Source organism: Zonotrichia leucophrys, chromosome 9 (genome assembly GCF_028769735.1).
Source record: "Zonotrichia leucophrys gambelii isolate GWCS_2022_RI chromosome 9, RI_Zleu_2.0, whole genome shotgun sequence".
NCBI lineage: Eukaryota > Metazoa > Chordata > Aves > Passeriformes > Passerellidae > Zonotrichia > Zonotrichia leucophrys.
In genome coordinates this window covers 3,979,315-3,993,001 of record NC_088179.1, presented here as the reverse complement: position 1 = coordinate 3,993,001, position 13,687 = coordinate 3,979,315, and the positions used below count along the sequence as shown (strand labels likewise).

The window sequence follows — 13,687 nt, the reverse complement described above, 5'->3', positions numbered from 1 at the left end:
CAGGACTCGTCTTAATCACTAATTAGCTTTGAATCCAGCTGTGCACTCTGCTATCTCCCACAGCCTGCCCTCACCTGCGTTCTGTTGCACCGCGCCCCGGCGGGGATCGGCTCTGCGGGGACCGGAAAGGGCAAAACGCTCTGCCCGGGGCACCGGGCTGTTCCTGCCCGCGCTGTGCCCGGGGTACCGGGCTGTTCCTGCCCGGCGTGCTCCAGCCGTGCCGGGCCCGGCTCCCACCCCGCCCCTTCTCCCGCTCCCCGGCGCTGCCCAGGGCGGGATCGCGGCCGTTCCGTTCCGGGCCGGGGCGGAGCGGGGCAGGCCCGGCCCCTCCGGCAGCCGCGGCCATGGCGGGGCGGCTGCCGCTGCTGCTGCTGCGCGGCGCAGGGCGGGCGCTGGGGCCGGGCCGGGCGCTCCCCGCCGCCCCCGGGCCGGGCTCTCGGCGCGGCTGCGGGGAGCTGGCGGCGCTGCGGGCCATGGGCTTCAGCCAGGAGCAGGCCCGGCGGCTCCAGGCGCTGCAGCCCCGGCTCGGCCCCGAGCACCGGGAGGCGGCGGCGGCGCAGCTGCTGCTGCTCGGGCTGAGCGCCGAGGCCGCCCTGGCGCTGCTGGAGCGGAGCCCGGCGCTGCTGCGGCTGCCCACGGAGCGGCTCCGGGAACGCGCCGAGGAGCTGCGGCGCCTGGGGCTGGACGGAGGTAGGGCGGGGAGCGGGGCTGGGGGGACAGCGGGGCTGTGCCGCTGAGCCGTGCCCGCTGAGCTGGTGCTGCCCGCAGGGCGCCTGCAGCGCGCCCTGAGCCGCTGCCCGCAGCTGTTCCACGTGCCCCGGAGGAGGCTGGAGGCGGCCGTGCGGCTGCTGCGGGAGCGGTGCCTTTTCACGGCCGAGCAGCTGCGGGAGGTGCTGGGGACCTGCCCCGCCGTCCTGCTGGAGGAGCCGAGCACTCTCCATCACCAGTTCCAGGTGAGGACCGGGAGCCGCGTTCCTGCAGAGCCGCTGCGGGAATGGGGCCGTGCCTGACACCCCCGTTCCGCCCGCAGTACGCCTACTTCAGAATGGGGGTCCAGCAGAAGGAGATGGTGAAGGCTCGGCTCTTCCAAATGCCCTTTGCCGAGCTCCGGAATCGCCACATCTTCCTGGAGCGCCGGGGGCTCTACGAGACCCCACACAAAGGACAGACCCAAATTAGTAACCCAAAACTGAAGGACATCCTGCAGCTCCCGGAGAAAGACTTCCTGGCCAGCCTGGCCTACTCTACCCCAGAGGAGTTTGAAGTCTTCAAGAAGCTGCTGGCTCGAGAGGAGGAGGAGAAGGAGGAAGAGGAGGATGAGGATGCACTGTACACAGAGGATGATGATGATGATGATTTGGACAGAGATGAAAGTAAAACAGCCCGGGAGTGAGGAGGTGAGGCTGCAAGGTGCCAGCCCTGCCCTGCTGCTGCACTCACACTGGGGGCTTGGGCTCACACCCCACACCAGCACAAGCTGGGGTGGGTGCAGGGCCCCATGGGTGGGGTTCCAATAAATCCCATCTGTCAAATACAACAGCACTCATTCCTTGGCCAATTACTTTAAAAAAAAAAACAAAACAAAGCAGTTTCCATAAAGTGTTTTTATTTAAAAAAAAATCAAACAAAACCCCCTAATTTATTTCCAAGACTAGGTTAAAACCTTCCAGCTGTGGGACAGGAGCTGTGGCTGCTCTGCTGGCTGGCAGTGGGACCAGGCTGCCTGGTGCTGTGGGGACAGGTCCTGTGGCTACAGAACTGCCCCATGGCAGGGCCACCTCCACAGCCCATGTCAGTGCTGATCTCGTGGCTGACAGAGCAGGGGCGCAGATACTTTCAGACCACAGCTCCAAAGTCTCCTGTTTGGGTTTCCCCTTGCCCTGCTCTCCCTGCTGGGGAGGGCTGGCTGCTTCTCCTGCCCTGGGAAGGCAGGGCTGCTGTGCTGCCAGGCAGCTGGAGCAGGCCCAGGCAGCCTTGGAGGGAAACAAGGCCTGTGTGTCCTGTGGGAGCAGAGCTGGAGGTGGTGCAGGAGGGGAGCAGCACACTGGCCAGCTGGTCTTGGCTTCACACTGTCCCTGCCCCCAGGCTGGGCACTGTTACACTGCTCCAGGAGGAAGAGGGTGGTGGCAGGAGCACTGAAACTCCTGGGCCTGCCCTGCTCTGAGAGCAGCTTCCAAGCTGCTGCTTGAGCCATGTGGCTGAGCAACAGAGCCCTGCTTGGCAGGAGGGGAGGCCCTCCCCACCAGAACAATCCCACTCTGCTGGGGCCATGACACTCTATACCATAACTGTGATATATCTCTGGTATGTGTTAATTTATAATATACACCGTGTACGTTAATACACAAATCTATGTTTAACTAGTGTTGTCATACAAACTCACAAAAACTAGCAACGTTTCTAAGCTACACTTTTTCTTTCCTTGCCTGCCCTGCTGCAGTGCTGGCTGCTGGTCCTCTCCTCCACACAATCCTGCAGCACTGGTGCCACAGGGAAGTGCAGTGCAAGGGGATGGAGTGTGGGGCTGGCTTCCTCAGCAAGCCTCTGCTGTGCCCTGCACTGGTGTGGAGGCAACTGCTGGCATGCCTCAGCTGACAGATTTCACCCTACAGATCACATTTTAAATTCTTTTTAGGTGCTCTATTGGTTTCTGAGCTGGAAGTTTGGTTAAAAGCAGGGCTTGTGTACAAAGCAAAGAAAAAAGGCAGGCAGTAGAAGCTGCCTCAGTTTCCCCTGCTAGAGCAGAGGGAACAGGAATGCTCCTCTACTGCCCGTGCTCGCCTCACCTCTCGGAGCTGCTCACCATTTCTAACTCATCTACACAGCACGTTTCTGGGGGCCAGATTTCAGGTGATGGCTAAAGCTTTTTGGTCTGCATTAAACTGTTTTATTTGAGGGTTATAGGTAATTTATAACCTTGGATTACGAGAACAGATTGGTGCAGATGCTGTTGGCAAGGGGCTGGGCTGGTCCCTGAGTGAAGCGGGGAGCCCGTGGCTTGTGCAGAGTGGCTGGGGGTGCTGAGCAGGGCTGGCCCCTCAAGGGGCGCTGAGAGGGGGCCAGCAAAGACAGTGCTGGGCCAGCAGGGGGAAAGGGAGCACTACTCAGTGTGCTGATCCAGCTGCGTGTCCCTAACGGGCCGCAGGAGAGGGAGAGGCTGACACCGGGCAGGAAGTTCAACCCTGCTGTGTTCAACCCAGTGAGCAGATCTGATCTTCCTGGTGTTCAAAAAGCCCTTAGATGTGGAAAGACGAAGCTTCTACTGCTTTAAAACCTGTGGAGGAGCAGGAGTAAAATGAGCTGGTGTTCAGAGTCTGCCAGATACCCCGCAGCTGGCCTCTGCCCACCCTGTGCACCACCTTGTGCTGAGAGAGGGGCCCTGCTGCCTCCAGGACTCCAGCCTGTGCCTGGTGCTTTTTATGCAGGAATTTCTTGCTCATATGGAGCTGCAGAGCCAGGGGGAAGCAGAGCATTCCCTCCTGCTTCTCCACCCCAGCCACAGCCAGGAGCCCTCACAGCCCCTGGACATGGTGGCATGAGCAGGGTTGTGCCCTGGCCTGCACCTCTCTCCCTGACTCCCTGCATGAGAGCTGCCCCTGCCTGCATCTGGGGAGGGCTGGAGCAGGTACTTACTTCTAGGGCTTCTTCAGTGTGTGACTGTTGCTTGGCTTTCTGCAAGAGAAGGGAGGGCAGCGCTGTCAGCCCCATGCCCCATTGCCTCACAGACAAGCACACAGCACTGCCATCCATGCCTTGGTCATGTCTGCACCCCTCAGCAGTCCAGTCCCAGCCTGGCACACCAGCCAGCCCCTTCCCCTGCCCAGCACCCCAGCAAGGCTGGCACATCCAGTGTGGGCTGTGGGCTGTACCTGCTGCTTGTCCTCTTGGCAGTGGTGCTCTCACAGCTCTCCTTGTAGCAGATATCCTGGTGTACCTTGTAGACTCTCCTGGACCTGCACACACAGTGGAGATGGTACTTTCATAAGAGTGAAGGGGAAGTCTGGCTATTTCCCCTATTTCCTTCCAGGCTGCAGTAGCCAACCTTGGCAGGAATGGGACCAGATTTTTTCTGCTGTGCTGGAGGACTGATCCCAGCCTCCATCACAGGGGGGCCTGGGCAGAGCAGAGCCCCCCTGCCCTGGCACTGCACCAGGGCTCCCCCAGCCCTCTGCTCACAGGTGGAGAGGCAGCCAGGGGCTGGATGGGATCTGCTGCTGTCTGGGGGTCACACACACCAAATCCAACCTTGCTGCCACGTGGGTGGGTAACACCAGGATGGGGCTGTCACTTGGGCCCCACCCTGCCCTGATGCACAGCTGGGGTGGGCACAGGGGCACTCCAGGCTGCTCAGCCTGCACTGGGGAGGGGGCAACTGCCAGCTGGGGCTGGAGACGGCCTTGAGCTCGCTGTCCCTTCCCCAAAGCCGAGCTGCAGGGAGACACCCCAGCTCAGAGCACAGGGGAAGGGGCAGCATCACCTGCAGGCAGTACTCACAGGTAGTGGCAGGTGCCTCCTTCCCACACGGGGAATGCCCTGGTTTCCGAGTACAGCCGCGTGCACGAGTGGGGCACCTTCTTGCAGGCTGCTTGGGGAATAGGAGAGGGGAGCTACCACTGAGCCCATCCCTGGCCCTGCCTGCCTGTGCCTCGGGGCAAGGGTCTGCTGAGGCCCCCCCTGGCCTCAACACAGCTGACCCAGCAGCAGAAGCAGAACCCCCAGCCTCACACTGCCTACACAACTCCCTGGGGAAGGCAGGGGCCTGGCAGAGAGCTCAGCCAGGAGCAGAGCCCAGCCCCTCTCTCAGCTGCCAGCATGACACGGATCTCCAGCAAAGCCTGGGCACTGTGGGAGCCCCTGGGCGCTGGCAGGGTGTGCTGGGTGACCATGCTAGGGGACATGCTGTGTCAGGGACAGGCAGCAGCCTGGCCCTCGGGCACAGTGTGGCACTCACCCAGCTGGCAGAGCCTGCCCTTGAAGCCCGGGCGGCAGGCACAGTGGTAGGACTCCCCATCTCTGGTACAGCTGCCTCCATTCCTGCAGGGATTCTGGGAGCAGTTCTGCCCCTCTCCTGCAAAACACGCTCCACCATCAGAGCCCGGGGCCACAGCTCAGCCCTGCCAAGGCCCTGGCATTGCCAGGGTGCTCCCAGGAAGAGCAGGTGGGCAGGGGTGCCCTCCAAGGAGGGCAGGCTGGTGCTGAGCAGGTTGCCTGTGGGGCCAGGGCTGGTTCCTGCTGCTGTGGGTCTCCCCCTGGGACTTACTCTTGCTCTTTGCCTCACGCAGCTGCAGTGCCAGACTGTCCCAGCTGGACACCTCTGTGTTCTCCAGCTTCACTGGAGCCTCTGGCTCTGGACAATGAGAGGATTAAATGTCACCTTCCAGGCCAGAGTCAGACCCAAAGGCAGCCCCTCCCAGGGGATCCAGCCTGCCTGCAGCCCTGGGGCACTGCTGAGGCCTGAGGCAGGGCTTTAGCCCTTCCCAGCTGGCATCCCTAGAATTGGGGTGACACTCACTCCTCCTGGAAGGGTTTGGGACACAGAGTCCTGGGCAGAACCAGGATGGGCAGTGAGGTCAAGGGCTGTCCTCAGGTGTGCCAGGCCCCTTCCCCACCCCATGGTGTGGGGTGTGCAGGGTATCTTGGGTATCTTGCAGGGTGCTCTAGGGTATTCTGGGTTGGCACTTGGGTTGGTCCCCAGTCTTCTAGGGATGGAAAATGGGGGCTAGGTCTGACTAGTGAGGAGTTTGTCACCCAGGCCCCCTCCTCAGGTGTGAGGCTGCTCCTGACAGTGGGGGCTGAGGCTGCTGGGCAGGGAGGGGCTGCACTGGAGGGCTATGGAGCCACTGCTCAGGCCCCTGCTGCCGCTGCAGGGAAGCAGGGCAGGCACAGTCAGCACCGCCTCCCATCAGCATTGTCCTTCTCTGGGCTCCCCCAGCCAGTCACCCCTCTCCTCGGGCAGGGGTCTAACGGGCAGAGCAGATCTTTGCCTGCCCAGGGCCAGGTGAGAGGGCTCCACCCTCCTCTATAGCTCCCCCAGCCCTCCAGCAGCCTGCCTGGCTGCCACCTCAGCTTGCAGGGAGGAGCAGGAGGTGGCACTGGCTGGAGCAGGGCACAAGGCACAAGAGCACTCACGTGTTTTCACAGTGATGGATCTTCCCAGCGCAGGGCCAAACCTGGCACTGATCCTCCCTCTGCCATCCACCAGCTCTGTGAACCTGGGACAGGAGAGCCATGAGGGGACAGGGCACTGCAGGCTCTGTGTGCTGGGGCTCATGGCAGCTGCATAAAGCATTCACTGCTGGCATCAGGCTCTGTGCAAGTCCCATGGGGGAACTGCTCTCAGGGTGAGGGGCCTGGCTGAGAACCCCAGTGGGTGGGCAAGAGGGTGCAGCAGGAGCATGGCTCGGCTCTGCACACACCTGGGCATGGAAGCTGGGAAAGGGACTGGCTCAGCCTAGTGCTTGGGCGAGTGGAAGAGCTGAGGCAGTGCCTACCTGGGGGCAGGCGAGGGCTCCTCAGCCGTGTCGTGATCTGCCAGCAGGCGGAGCTCCGGCAGGAAGGCTGGCGGCAGCCTGTTCCGCAGGACCCGCGGGTGCCCGGCTTGGCTCCACCGCCTCTCCGGAGCGCCATCCCTCTGCACTGCACACCAAAGGATGAGGCTTAATGGAGGCAGCGTGAGCCAGCAACCGACCTCCCAGCCAGTGCCATCATCCCCAGGCGGCCAGGTGGGGCTGCAGGTGCCACACACACTCTCCACACACCAGGGATGCAGGTGCATCACCAAGCTGGAGCTCTGTGTCTGCCTTTGCTAACCCTACAACCCCCACCTCCCATTCCTCCAAAAGAGTGATGAGGCAACAAGGGCTCATCACTGTTGGCCAACTGCTTTCCACCCCTTACCCCTTTCCCTGCTCTCCCACTGCCCCCCTCGTGCTGCAGCAGCCAGCAGAGCCCGGGAGCACTTACAGGTGCTGACATGGAGGTGGATGGGCTCGCTGTGCAGCTGGCCCTGCTCCGTGTTCTGCACGGCTGTCAGGGACAGGTGGTAGCGCTGCCCCGGCAGCAGGTCCCGCACCGTGTAGGACACCAGCTTCCCGTTGGGCACGTAGCGGCTCTTGACGCTCTGGGCCGTGGTGACATTGATGATGTAGCCCTCCGTGGTGCCAGCAGGCGGCTGCTGCCACGCCATGGACACGGAGGTGGCGGTGACGTGGGAGGCAGTGAGGTTCTGTGGAGGGAGAGGCCCTGCAGCAGGCAGGGGATGGGGAGAAAAGCGGTCAGGGCTGGTGTCACTGGATGGTCACATCACCTTATACCAGCCTGCCTGGCACTGCCCAGGCCAGCCCCGAGCCTGCTCCAGCCAGGGGATGCTCAACACTCAGTCCTTGCCAAGGCAGACAGAGCCTCACTGCACCCTGGCACCCAGGTCAGGCCTTGCCTTCTGGCTGCCAGACAGCAGAGGATGAATTGCACCCATGCATGGGGCTGGGCTCAGAGACTGAACAACATTTGGCAGGGGAGCACATGGCAGAGTCTTTCCTGGCCTCCCCAGCCCTGCCTGCACACCTCCTGCTGGCTGTGCTGGCCAGACAGTCTGGCAGCTCCCACACCTCTCCCTCCCCACAGCTTTCCTGCCAAGCCAGGATGGCAAAGACAACCTCACTCACTTGTCCACACATGGAAAGGGGCTGTGGCCAGGCTCTCTGAGGGGTGGTCTTCCACTCCCAGGCCGCTCAGCGTTGTGACATGGATGATATACCTCTCTCCTGGTTGCAGGTCCCTGTGCAGGAAAAAGATCAGATGGGAAGGGGTGAGCAGGGCAAGCTGAGGGAGGCAGACCCTGGCACCCAGCAGCAGCACTCACAGGAAGGTGTACTTGGCCACGCTGCTGTTGAGCTCCACGGTACGGGCTGCCAGGTCCCCCGTGTGGCGGATGGAGACCCTGACCCTGCTGACAGTGGAGTGCTGCAGGCGGTGCAGAGCCCAGTGCACCGTGATGGCGCTGGCAGTCACATTGCTGATCTCAAAGCCTTCCACCGGGCGCGGCCCTGGCCGGAGCAAGCACAGAGCACTGCGGTCACCCCGGGTCACCCCTCCCTTCCCTGTGTGCCCCCAGGGCGTCCTGAGGGCACCTCTGCATCGCCTTTCCCTGTGGAACGGCTCAGTGCCACCTCTGCCACTGAACTCATGCTCTCCTCAGTCTCCAGGCGGGTGGGAGGCACATCTGTCTGGGGATGTGGGAGGCACATCTGTCTGCCCACCCACGGGGCCTTGAGCTACTCAAAGCAGCCCCCCACCACAGCTCCAAAGGGGCTGCAGTGCCCAGGCACAGCCCTAACCATAGAATCATCAAGGCTGGAAGAGACCTAGGAGATCATCCAGTCCAACCATCCTCCCAGCACTGTCACTATAAACCACACTATAAACTACTATAACCCCTAAACCACATCACCCAGCACCAGATCCAGATGCCTCCTGAACACCTCCAGGGATGGTGACTCTACCACCTCCCTGCATATCCTGTTCCAATGTTTGACCACCCAAAGAGTGAAACTTTCTTTACTATCTAATGTGAATTCCCTGTCTTGGCTTTAAGCCATTAGTTCTTGTTCTCTCTCTGCATTCATGACAGAAGAAACCAGCCTCCACCACACTACAACCTCCTGTCAGGGAGTTTTGGAAGTTATGAGGTCCCCCTGAGCCTCCTCTTCTCAAGGCTAAACAAACCCAGCTCTCTCAGCTGTTCCTCATAAGGTATGTTTCCCAGACCCTTGACAAGCCTTGCGGCCCTCTCTGGCCATGCTGCAGTGCCTCAATGTCCTTTTTAAAGTGAGGGGCCCAGAGCTGAATGCACTGCAGCCTCGACAATGCCAATGCAGAGAGATGATCAGCTCCCTAGTGCTGCTGGCCACGCTGCTCTTGATACAGGTCAAGATGCCATTGGCCTCCTGAGCCATTTGGGATCACTGTTGGCTCAGGTTCAGCCAGCTGTCAGCCAGCACCCTCATCCCTTTCTGCTGAAGACTCTTCACTCCTCCCCCAGCCTGGAGCTGAGGGGGCTGCTGTGACCCAAGTGCAGGGCTCAACACTTGGCCTTACTGAACATCACGCTGTTGTCCTCGGCCCTGTGATTGAGTGTGCCAAGGTCTCTCTGCAGGGCCTTCCTACCCTCAAGCAGATCAACACTCCCATCCAACTTGGTGTTGGCTACAAATTCACTGAGGGTACACAAAATCCCTAGGTCCAGACCATCAGTAAATATGTTAAACAGGACTGGCCCCAAACCAAGCCCTGGGGAACCCCACTAGTGACTGCTAAGTCCAGGGCACACTTCAGGTGGCCATCCTGACCTCAGCATCCAGCTGTGGCTTGAGGCCCCATGAGATGCTGTGCCCAGCATTATGCTGCCATCTCCTCCCCTGGGCTTCCCTTGGTCTCAGCCTGCTGTGGGAGATGGGGCTTTACCACCACCATGCTCCTCTCCTCAGAGGCCATCTGCTTTCCTAATTCCCTCCATCTTGTTTGCATTTGCTTTCCACACCTGCCTGCCCTAGGAAGTGGGGTCAAAGCTGCCCTGCCTGTCTGTGCCCCAGAGGCATCACTGTGCCCCTTCCTCTGCCCATGGAGCAGAGGTCCCTGACAGCCCCTGCCCTCGCTGCCATGTTCCCACACCAAGCGGAGCAGTATGGCAGGACTGGTTCAGAGGATTGCAGAAGCCCCACTGCCTGCCCTGCACAGGGGCTCCTCATACTCTCCTGGGCACAGTGACAGGGAGCAGGACAGCCTGGCCCCAATGAACAGGGCTCAGGAACAATCCCCACTGCAAGCTCCCTGGACAGGGTGAGTCACAGGGCATCAGGCCTTTTACTCACAGCAAAGAAAACAGCGATTCTCTGTGTCAAGCACTTTCCAGAGGCCCCCAGCTGGATTTTAGGATCTGCACCAGCAAACCTGCCAGGTTTGATACCATGCTGGAGCTGGTGGCAGGCTGGAAGTGGCAGCACAAACCCTGGCACCCGCAGGGGCCGCGCACGCTCACGACCGTGATTGTCACAGACATCTTTTATGAAAAATCCTTTCCCTAGGATTTTTCCTCCTGAGAAGCTGAGAAGCCTCAGGAACAAAATGTAAACAATGGTTATCTGCTGCTGTGGAATGCAACAGATGCATCTGTGATTGGTCTCATGTGGTTGTTTCTAATTAATGGCCAATCAAAGTCAGCTGGCTCAGACAGAGAGTCCAAGCTACAAGCCTTTGTTATTCATTCCATCTTTTTCTATTCTTAGCCAGCCTTCTGATGAAATCCTTTCTTCTATTCTTTAGTATAATTTTAATGTAATATATTATCATAAAATAATAAATCAAGCCTTCTGAAACATGGAGTCAGATCCTCATTCTTCCCTGATCCTGGGACCCCTGTGAACACGGCCACGCGTGATCCCCCTGGGGACGCTACTCACTAGTGCGCGTGGTGAGCATGACGGGCCTGCTGATATCATTCTTGTTGTTCACGTTGCGTTTGACTGAAAAGACAGAAATATTGTAGGCTCTGCCGGAGGTTAGTGCCCGCAATTGGTGGGCAGAACGACTTCGGTCCACAAAATCTGTCCTGCGGTAAGAGCCGTCGAGGGATACGTACGTCACGGCGTAGCCGTCAATGAGTTGCCTGGCAGCTGCGTCCTCAGGTGGGTGCCAAGAAATCAACACACCAGTGTCCTCCACCCTTTCCACCTTTAATGAGGTTGGTGGCAGCAATTCTTCAGGGTGTGTGCAAAAGCAAAGGGGAGAGGTAATGCCATGAATCTTTAGAGAACAGACCCTGTCAGCGAGGGGCAGAACAGCGGCGATAAGAGGACGAGGTCCTCGCTCGTTTTGCCTGGCACACCTGGCAGGGGCTCTCTGGGTGTAAGCCAGCCCTGGCTCAGTGGGCACAGGAGGAGCCAGGGTGCCAGGAGCATTCCCTGGTATCACTGGTGGCCAAGCACTTGTGGCCACTGTGGGATGGGGCGAGGGGTCTGGGGGAGGCCAGTGCCAAGAGGCTTCTCTTGGATGCCTCCGCCTCCCCTCCTGAGGGCATCCGAGGGATTGCCATTGCTGCAGGGGAAATCTGTCCCCCGTGTCCTGGTGCCCCCCCAGGGCGAGCCCCCAGCCCTGCCCAACTCAAGGAGTGCTGCTGGTCCCGGATGGTGCTGAGCCCCTCGTGGGTGGGTGGTGGGCACTGCCAGGCTGGTGTCAAGCCCCACATCATGTCCTGGCGCTGCTGCTGAGGGCCTTTACCTTTTTCGCAGTTCTTGCCTGTGTAGCTGACTTTGCAGGTGCAGCTGTGGGTGCCATTGCTGGGCAGGCAGTAGCCTCTGCTCCCACAGGGGCTGGAGAAGCACGGGTCACTGGCTGTGGGAGAGGTGCCAGGTTTGGCAGTGTCAGCAGTGCCCCTGACCCCGGGGCCACCCTGTGCTGCCCTGCCTGCCTCACCTGTCTCACAGTGGTAGCCGAAGAAACCCTCTGGGCACACACAGAGGTAGGAGCCCCCGTAGCTCTCACAATCCCCTCCATTTTGGCAAGGGTCTGACTCACAGGCATCCACTTCTGGAGGGGGAAGAAGGCCAACAGTGAGCATGCCAGCAGCCAGCTCCCAGCCTCCATGAACGAGCAACAGTGACAGACCCCCTGAGGGGGCAGCAGGGCAGATGCACAGCTCAGAGTTTGGCACAGCTAGGCTGGACACTGAAACCTGCATTGAGCACCATGGTGCCCACATCCCAAGGAAGGGATGAACACCTTGGAAAGGGAGTCCATCACTGGTGGACACTTCATTCCTTGTTCCCTCCCCATCAGAAGCAGTTTCACCTCTGCCCCCAAAACTACAGGCAAGGAGGTGCAATAGTGAGCAACCAGGTGATGGCTTGGGGTCAAGGTGTCCCAGACAGCAACCAGCCACCCGGCATGGTGCCAGCCCTGGCAGTGTCCTGGTGCCACAGTGCAGCCTCCCACTGGCCCCAAGGAAGGGAGAGCCCCTACCTGTCTCACACTGGGTGCCCAGGAAGCCCTCAGGACAGGAGCAAGCAAAGGACCCGGGCAGGTCTTGGCAGGTCCCGCTGTTCTTGCAGGGCTCCGACTGGCACTCGTCAACATCTGGGGTCCGGTGGGAAGAAAGGCACCAGCTCAGCACAGACATGGCTGGTGCTAGGGACAGGGGCTTGGAGAGCAGCACTTCTCCCACTGGGCATGGACCCTTCCCATGTGATTTGCTTCCCCAAGCCCAGTGGCCAGGAACATCCCTGCTCCTGGATGCCCACTGCCTCAGGCCTGCCCTGAAGAACACAGCATGGGGACATTCCTTCAGGGACACCTGGGGACAACTGGCAGTGGGGAGCTGTGCCAAGAGATCCATCCCATAGGGTGCCTGCATCATGTCCCCTCATCCAGCTTCCAACAGCCCAGCTTCTCCTACCACTGCCCTCTGCCAGATCCCAGGGAGCTGGGCTGGAGCCACCTGCCAGAGTCCCACCACCTCCCACACTGCCCATTATCCCCAAACAGGAGCAGTGTCTCCCTGGTGGAAAACCCTACAGTTGGCTGGGAGCCCTGGGAAAGAAGGCCTTGCCTCAGGCTGATCCAAGCACACACAACTCCTGGTAACCTAGCTCCGTTGCAATCCATGGGGGTTTCCCAAGGGTGAGGGAGGCATTGTGACAGTCCTGGAGCATGGCTGGCATGGTCTCTTACCCAGCTCGCAGTGGTGGCCGGTGTAACCTGGCTCACACAAGCACAGGAAGGCAGAGACACGATCCTTGCACTGGCCACCATTCAGGCACGGCTGCGACTGGCACTCATCGATCTCTAAAGAAATTTGAGCAAGGGAGAGGCATGAGCACAGGACAGGGATCCCAGGGGGAAGGCAGCAGACAACTGCAGTACAGATCCTGGGGTCACCAAGCCATGGTGGTGACCTCAGGCCACTGGGATAGTGTCCCAGGGCTTGCATGGTCCCCAGCCCTCCTCACCATCGCACTCAGGGGGGTCGCTCCAGACACCTGGCACACGGCACACACGGGGGTGATTGTGCTGGCTGAGGATGTAGCCCAGCTCACACTGGTACTCAGCCAGTGAGCCCACCTTGGTGGAGTTGAAAGAAGCCTGGGCATGCTTCACCTCGCTGGGGATGCCACAGTCAACCTCTGTGGAGAGACAGGGGATGAATGGGGCCCACAGAGGCACCCCAAGTTCCCAGCCAGCAGGGGAGGTGCAAGGCCCTTACCAAACTGGCAGTGCTTCCCCACATAGCCCAGGGAGCAGGTGCAAGCATAGCCCCCGCCGAGCTCCTCGCAGGTAGCCCCATTCTCACAGGGGCTAGGAAAGCAAGGGGAGGGCACTGGAAGAAGAGCAGAGCAAGGAATGAAACCAGAGCCAGCCCCAGCAGGGCACAAGGAAGGGGGCTGAAAGCAAGCAGCGAGCTCCTGACAGCCACACCCACCGTCCCCCCAGGCAGTGGCACACCCTCCCCAAACCTACCAATCTCGCAGTGCCGGCCGGTGTAGCCTGGGGGACAGTCACACTTGTACTTGCCGATGTAGTGGAAACACGTGCCTCCGTTCTGGCAGGGCCCCGAGGCGCAGGGGTCCGGCTTACCTGGGGGCACAAGGCGGCCGTGAGCCCGGTGGGCGGGGCAGCTGCCCCCTCTCCTCCCACG

The 13,687-nt window shown here is 60.4% G+C and overlaps 2 protein-coding genes across 6 annotated transcripts in view; one reads left to right on the top strand and one right to left on the bottom strand.

Moving 5' to 3' along the window:
- Positions 1 to 349: 349 nt before the first annotated feature.
- MTERF4 (mitochondrial transcription termination factor 4) lies at positions 350 to 1,585 on the top strand. The gene is made up of 3 exons (XM_064721718.1): positions 350 to 690; positions 769 to 953; positions 1,031 to 1,585. Exons 1-3 carry the CDS (start codon positions 474 to 476, stop codon positions 1,391 to 1,393), a joined length of 765 nt encoding a protein of 254 aa, XP_064577788.1. The 5' UTR covers positions 350 to 473; the 3' UTR covers positions 1,394 to 1,585.
- A 25-nt stretch (positions 1,586 to 1,610) lies between these two features.
- The window catches only part of SNED1 (sushi, nidogen and EGF like domains 1), a 31,935-nt gene continuing 19,858 nt past the window's right edge, over positions 1,611 to 13,687 (bottom strand). For 3 of the 5 annotated variants that reach the window (XM_064721717.1, XM_064721712.1, XM_064721716.1), the window contains exons 15-33: positions 13,510 to 13,626; positions 13,256 to 13,369; positions 13,002 to 13,175; positions 12,724 to 12,837; positions 12,016 to 12,129; positions 11,470 to 11,583; positions 11,275 to 11,388; positions 10,458 to 10,754; positions 7,862 to 8,045; positions 7,665 to 7,777; positions 6,964 to 7,242; positions 6,492 to 6,636; positions 6,130 to 6,212; positions 5,261 to 5,347; positions 4,952 to 5,068; positions 4,495 to 4,582; positions 3,870 to 3,953; positions 3,634 to 3,672; positions 1,611 to 3,274 (exon numbers count right to left, since the gene is read on the bottom strand). In XM_064721717.1, the coding sequence (XP_064577787.1) occupies positions 3,636 to 3,672; positions 3,870 to 3,953; positions 4,495 to 4,582; positions 4,952 to 5,068; positions 5,261 to 5,347; positions 6,130 to 6,212; positions 6,492 to 6,636; positions 6,964 to 7,242; positions 7,665 to 7,777; positions 7,862 to 8,045; positions 10,458 to 10,754; positions 11,275 to 11,388; positions 11,470 to 11,583; positions 12,016 to 12,129; positions 12,724 to 12,837; positions 13,002 to 13,175; positions 13,256 to 13,369; positions 13,510 to 13,626 (2,375 nt within the window). In that variant the 3' untranslated portion in view covers positions 1,611 to 3,274; positions 3,634 to 3,635. The remainder of the gene's footprint in view (positions 3,275 to 3,633; positions 3,673 to 3,869; positions 3,954 to 4,494; positions 4,583 to 4,951; positions 5,069 to 5,260; positions 5,348 to 6,129; positions 6,213 to 6,491; positions 6,637 to 6,963; positions 7,243 to 7,664; positions 7,778 to 7,861; positions 8,046 to 10,457; positions 10,755 to 11,274; positions 11,389 to 11,469; positions 11,584 to 12,015; positions 12,130 to 12,723; positions 12,838 to 13,001; positions 13,176 to 13,255; positions 13,370 to 13,509; positions 13,627 to 13,687) is intronic. The other 2 variants (XM_064721715.1, XM_064721714.1) reach the window with 2 other exon arrangements.

Bases quoted from the DNA above. Each gene is read 5' to 3' on its own strand.
- MTERF4 (XM_064721718.1), top strand. From the start codon at position 474: ATGGGCTTCAGCCAGGAGCAGGCCCGGCGGCTCCAGGCGCTGCAGCCC. The intron at 691-768 runs GTAGGGCGGGGA...TGCTGCCCGCAG, and splicing joins GCGCCTGGGGCTGGACGGAG to GGCGCCTGCAGCGCGCCCTG. The intron at 954-1,030 runs GTGAGGACCGGG...TTCCGCCCGCAG, and splicing joins CTCTCCATCACCAGTTCCAG to TACGCCTACTTCAGAATGGG.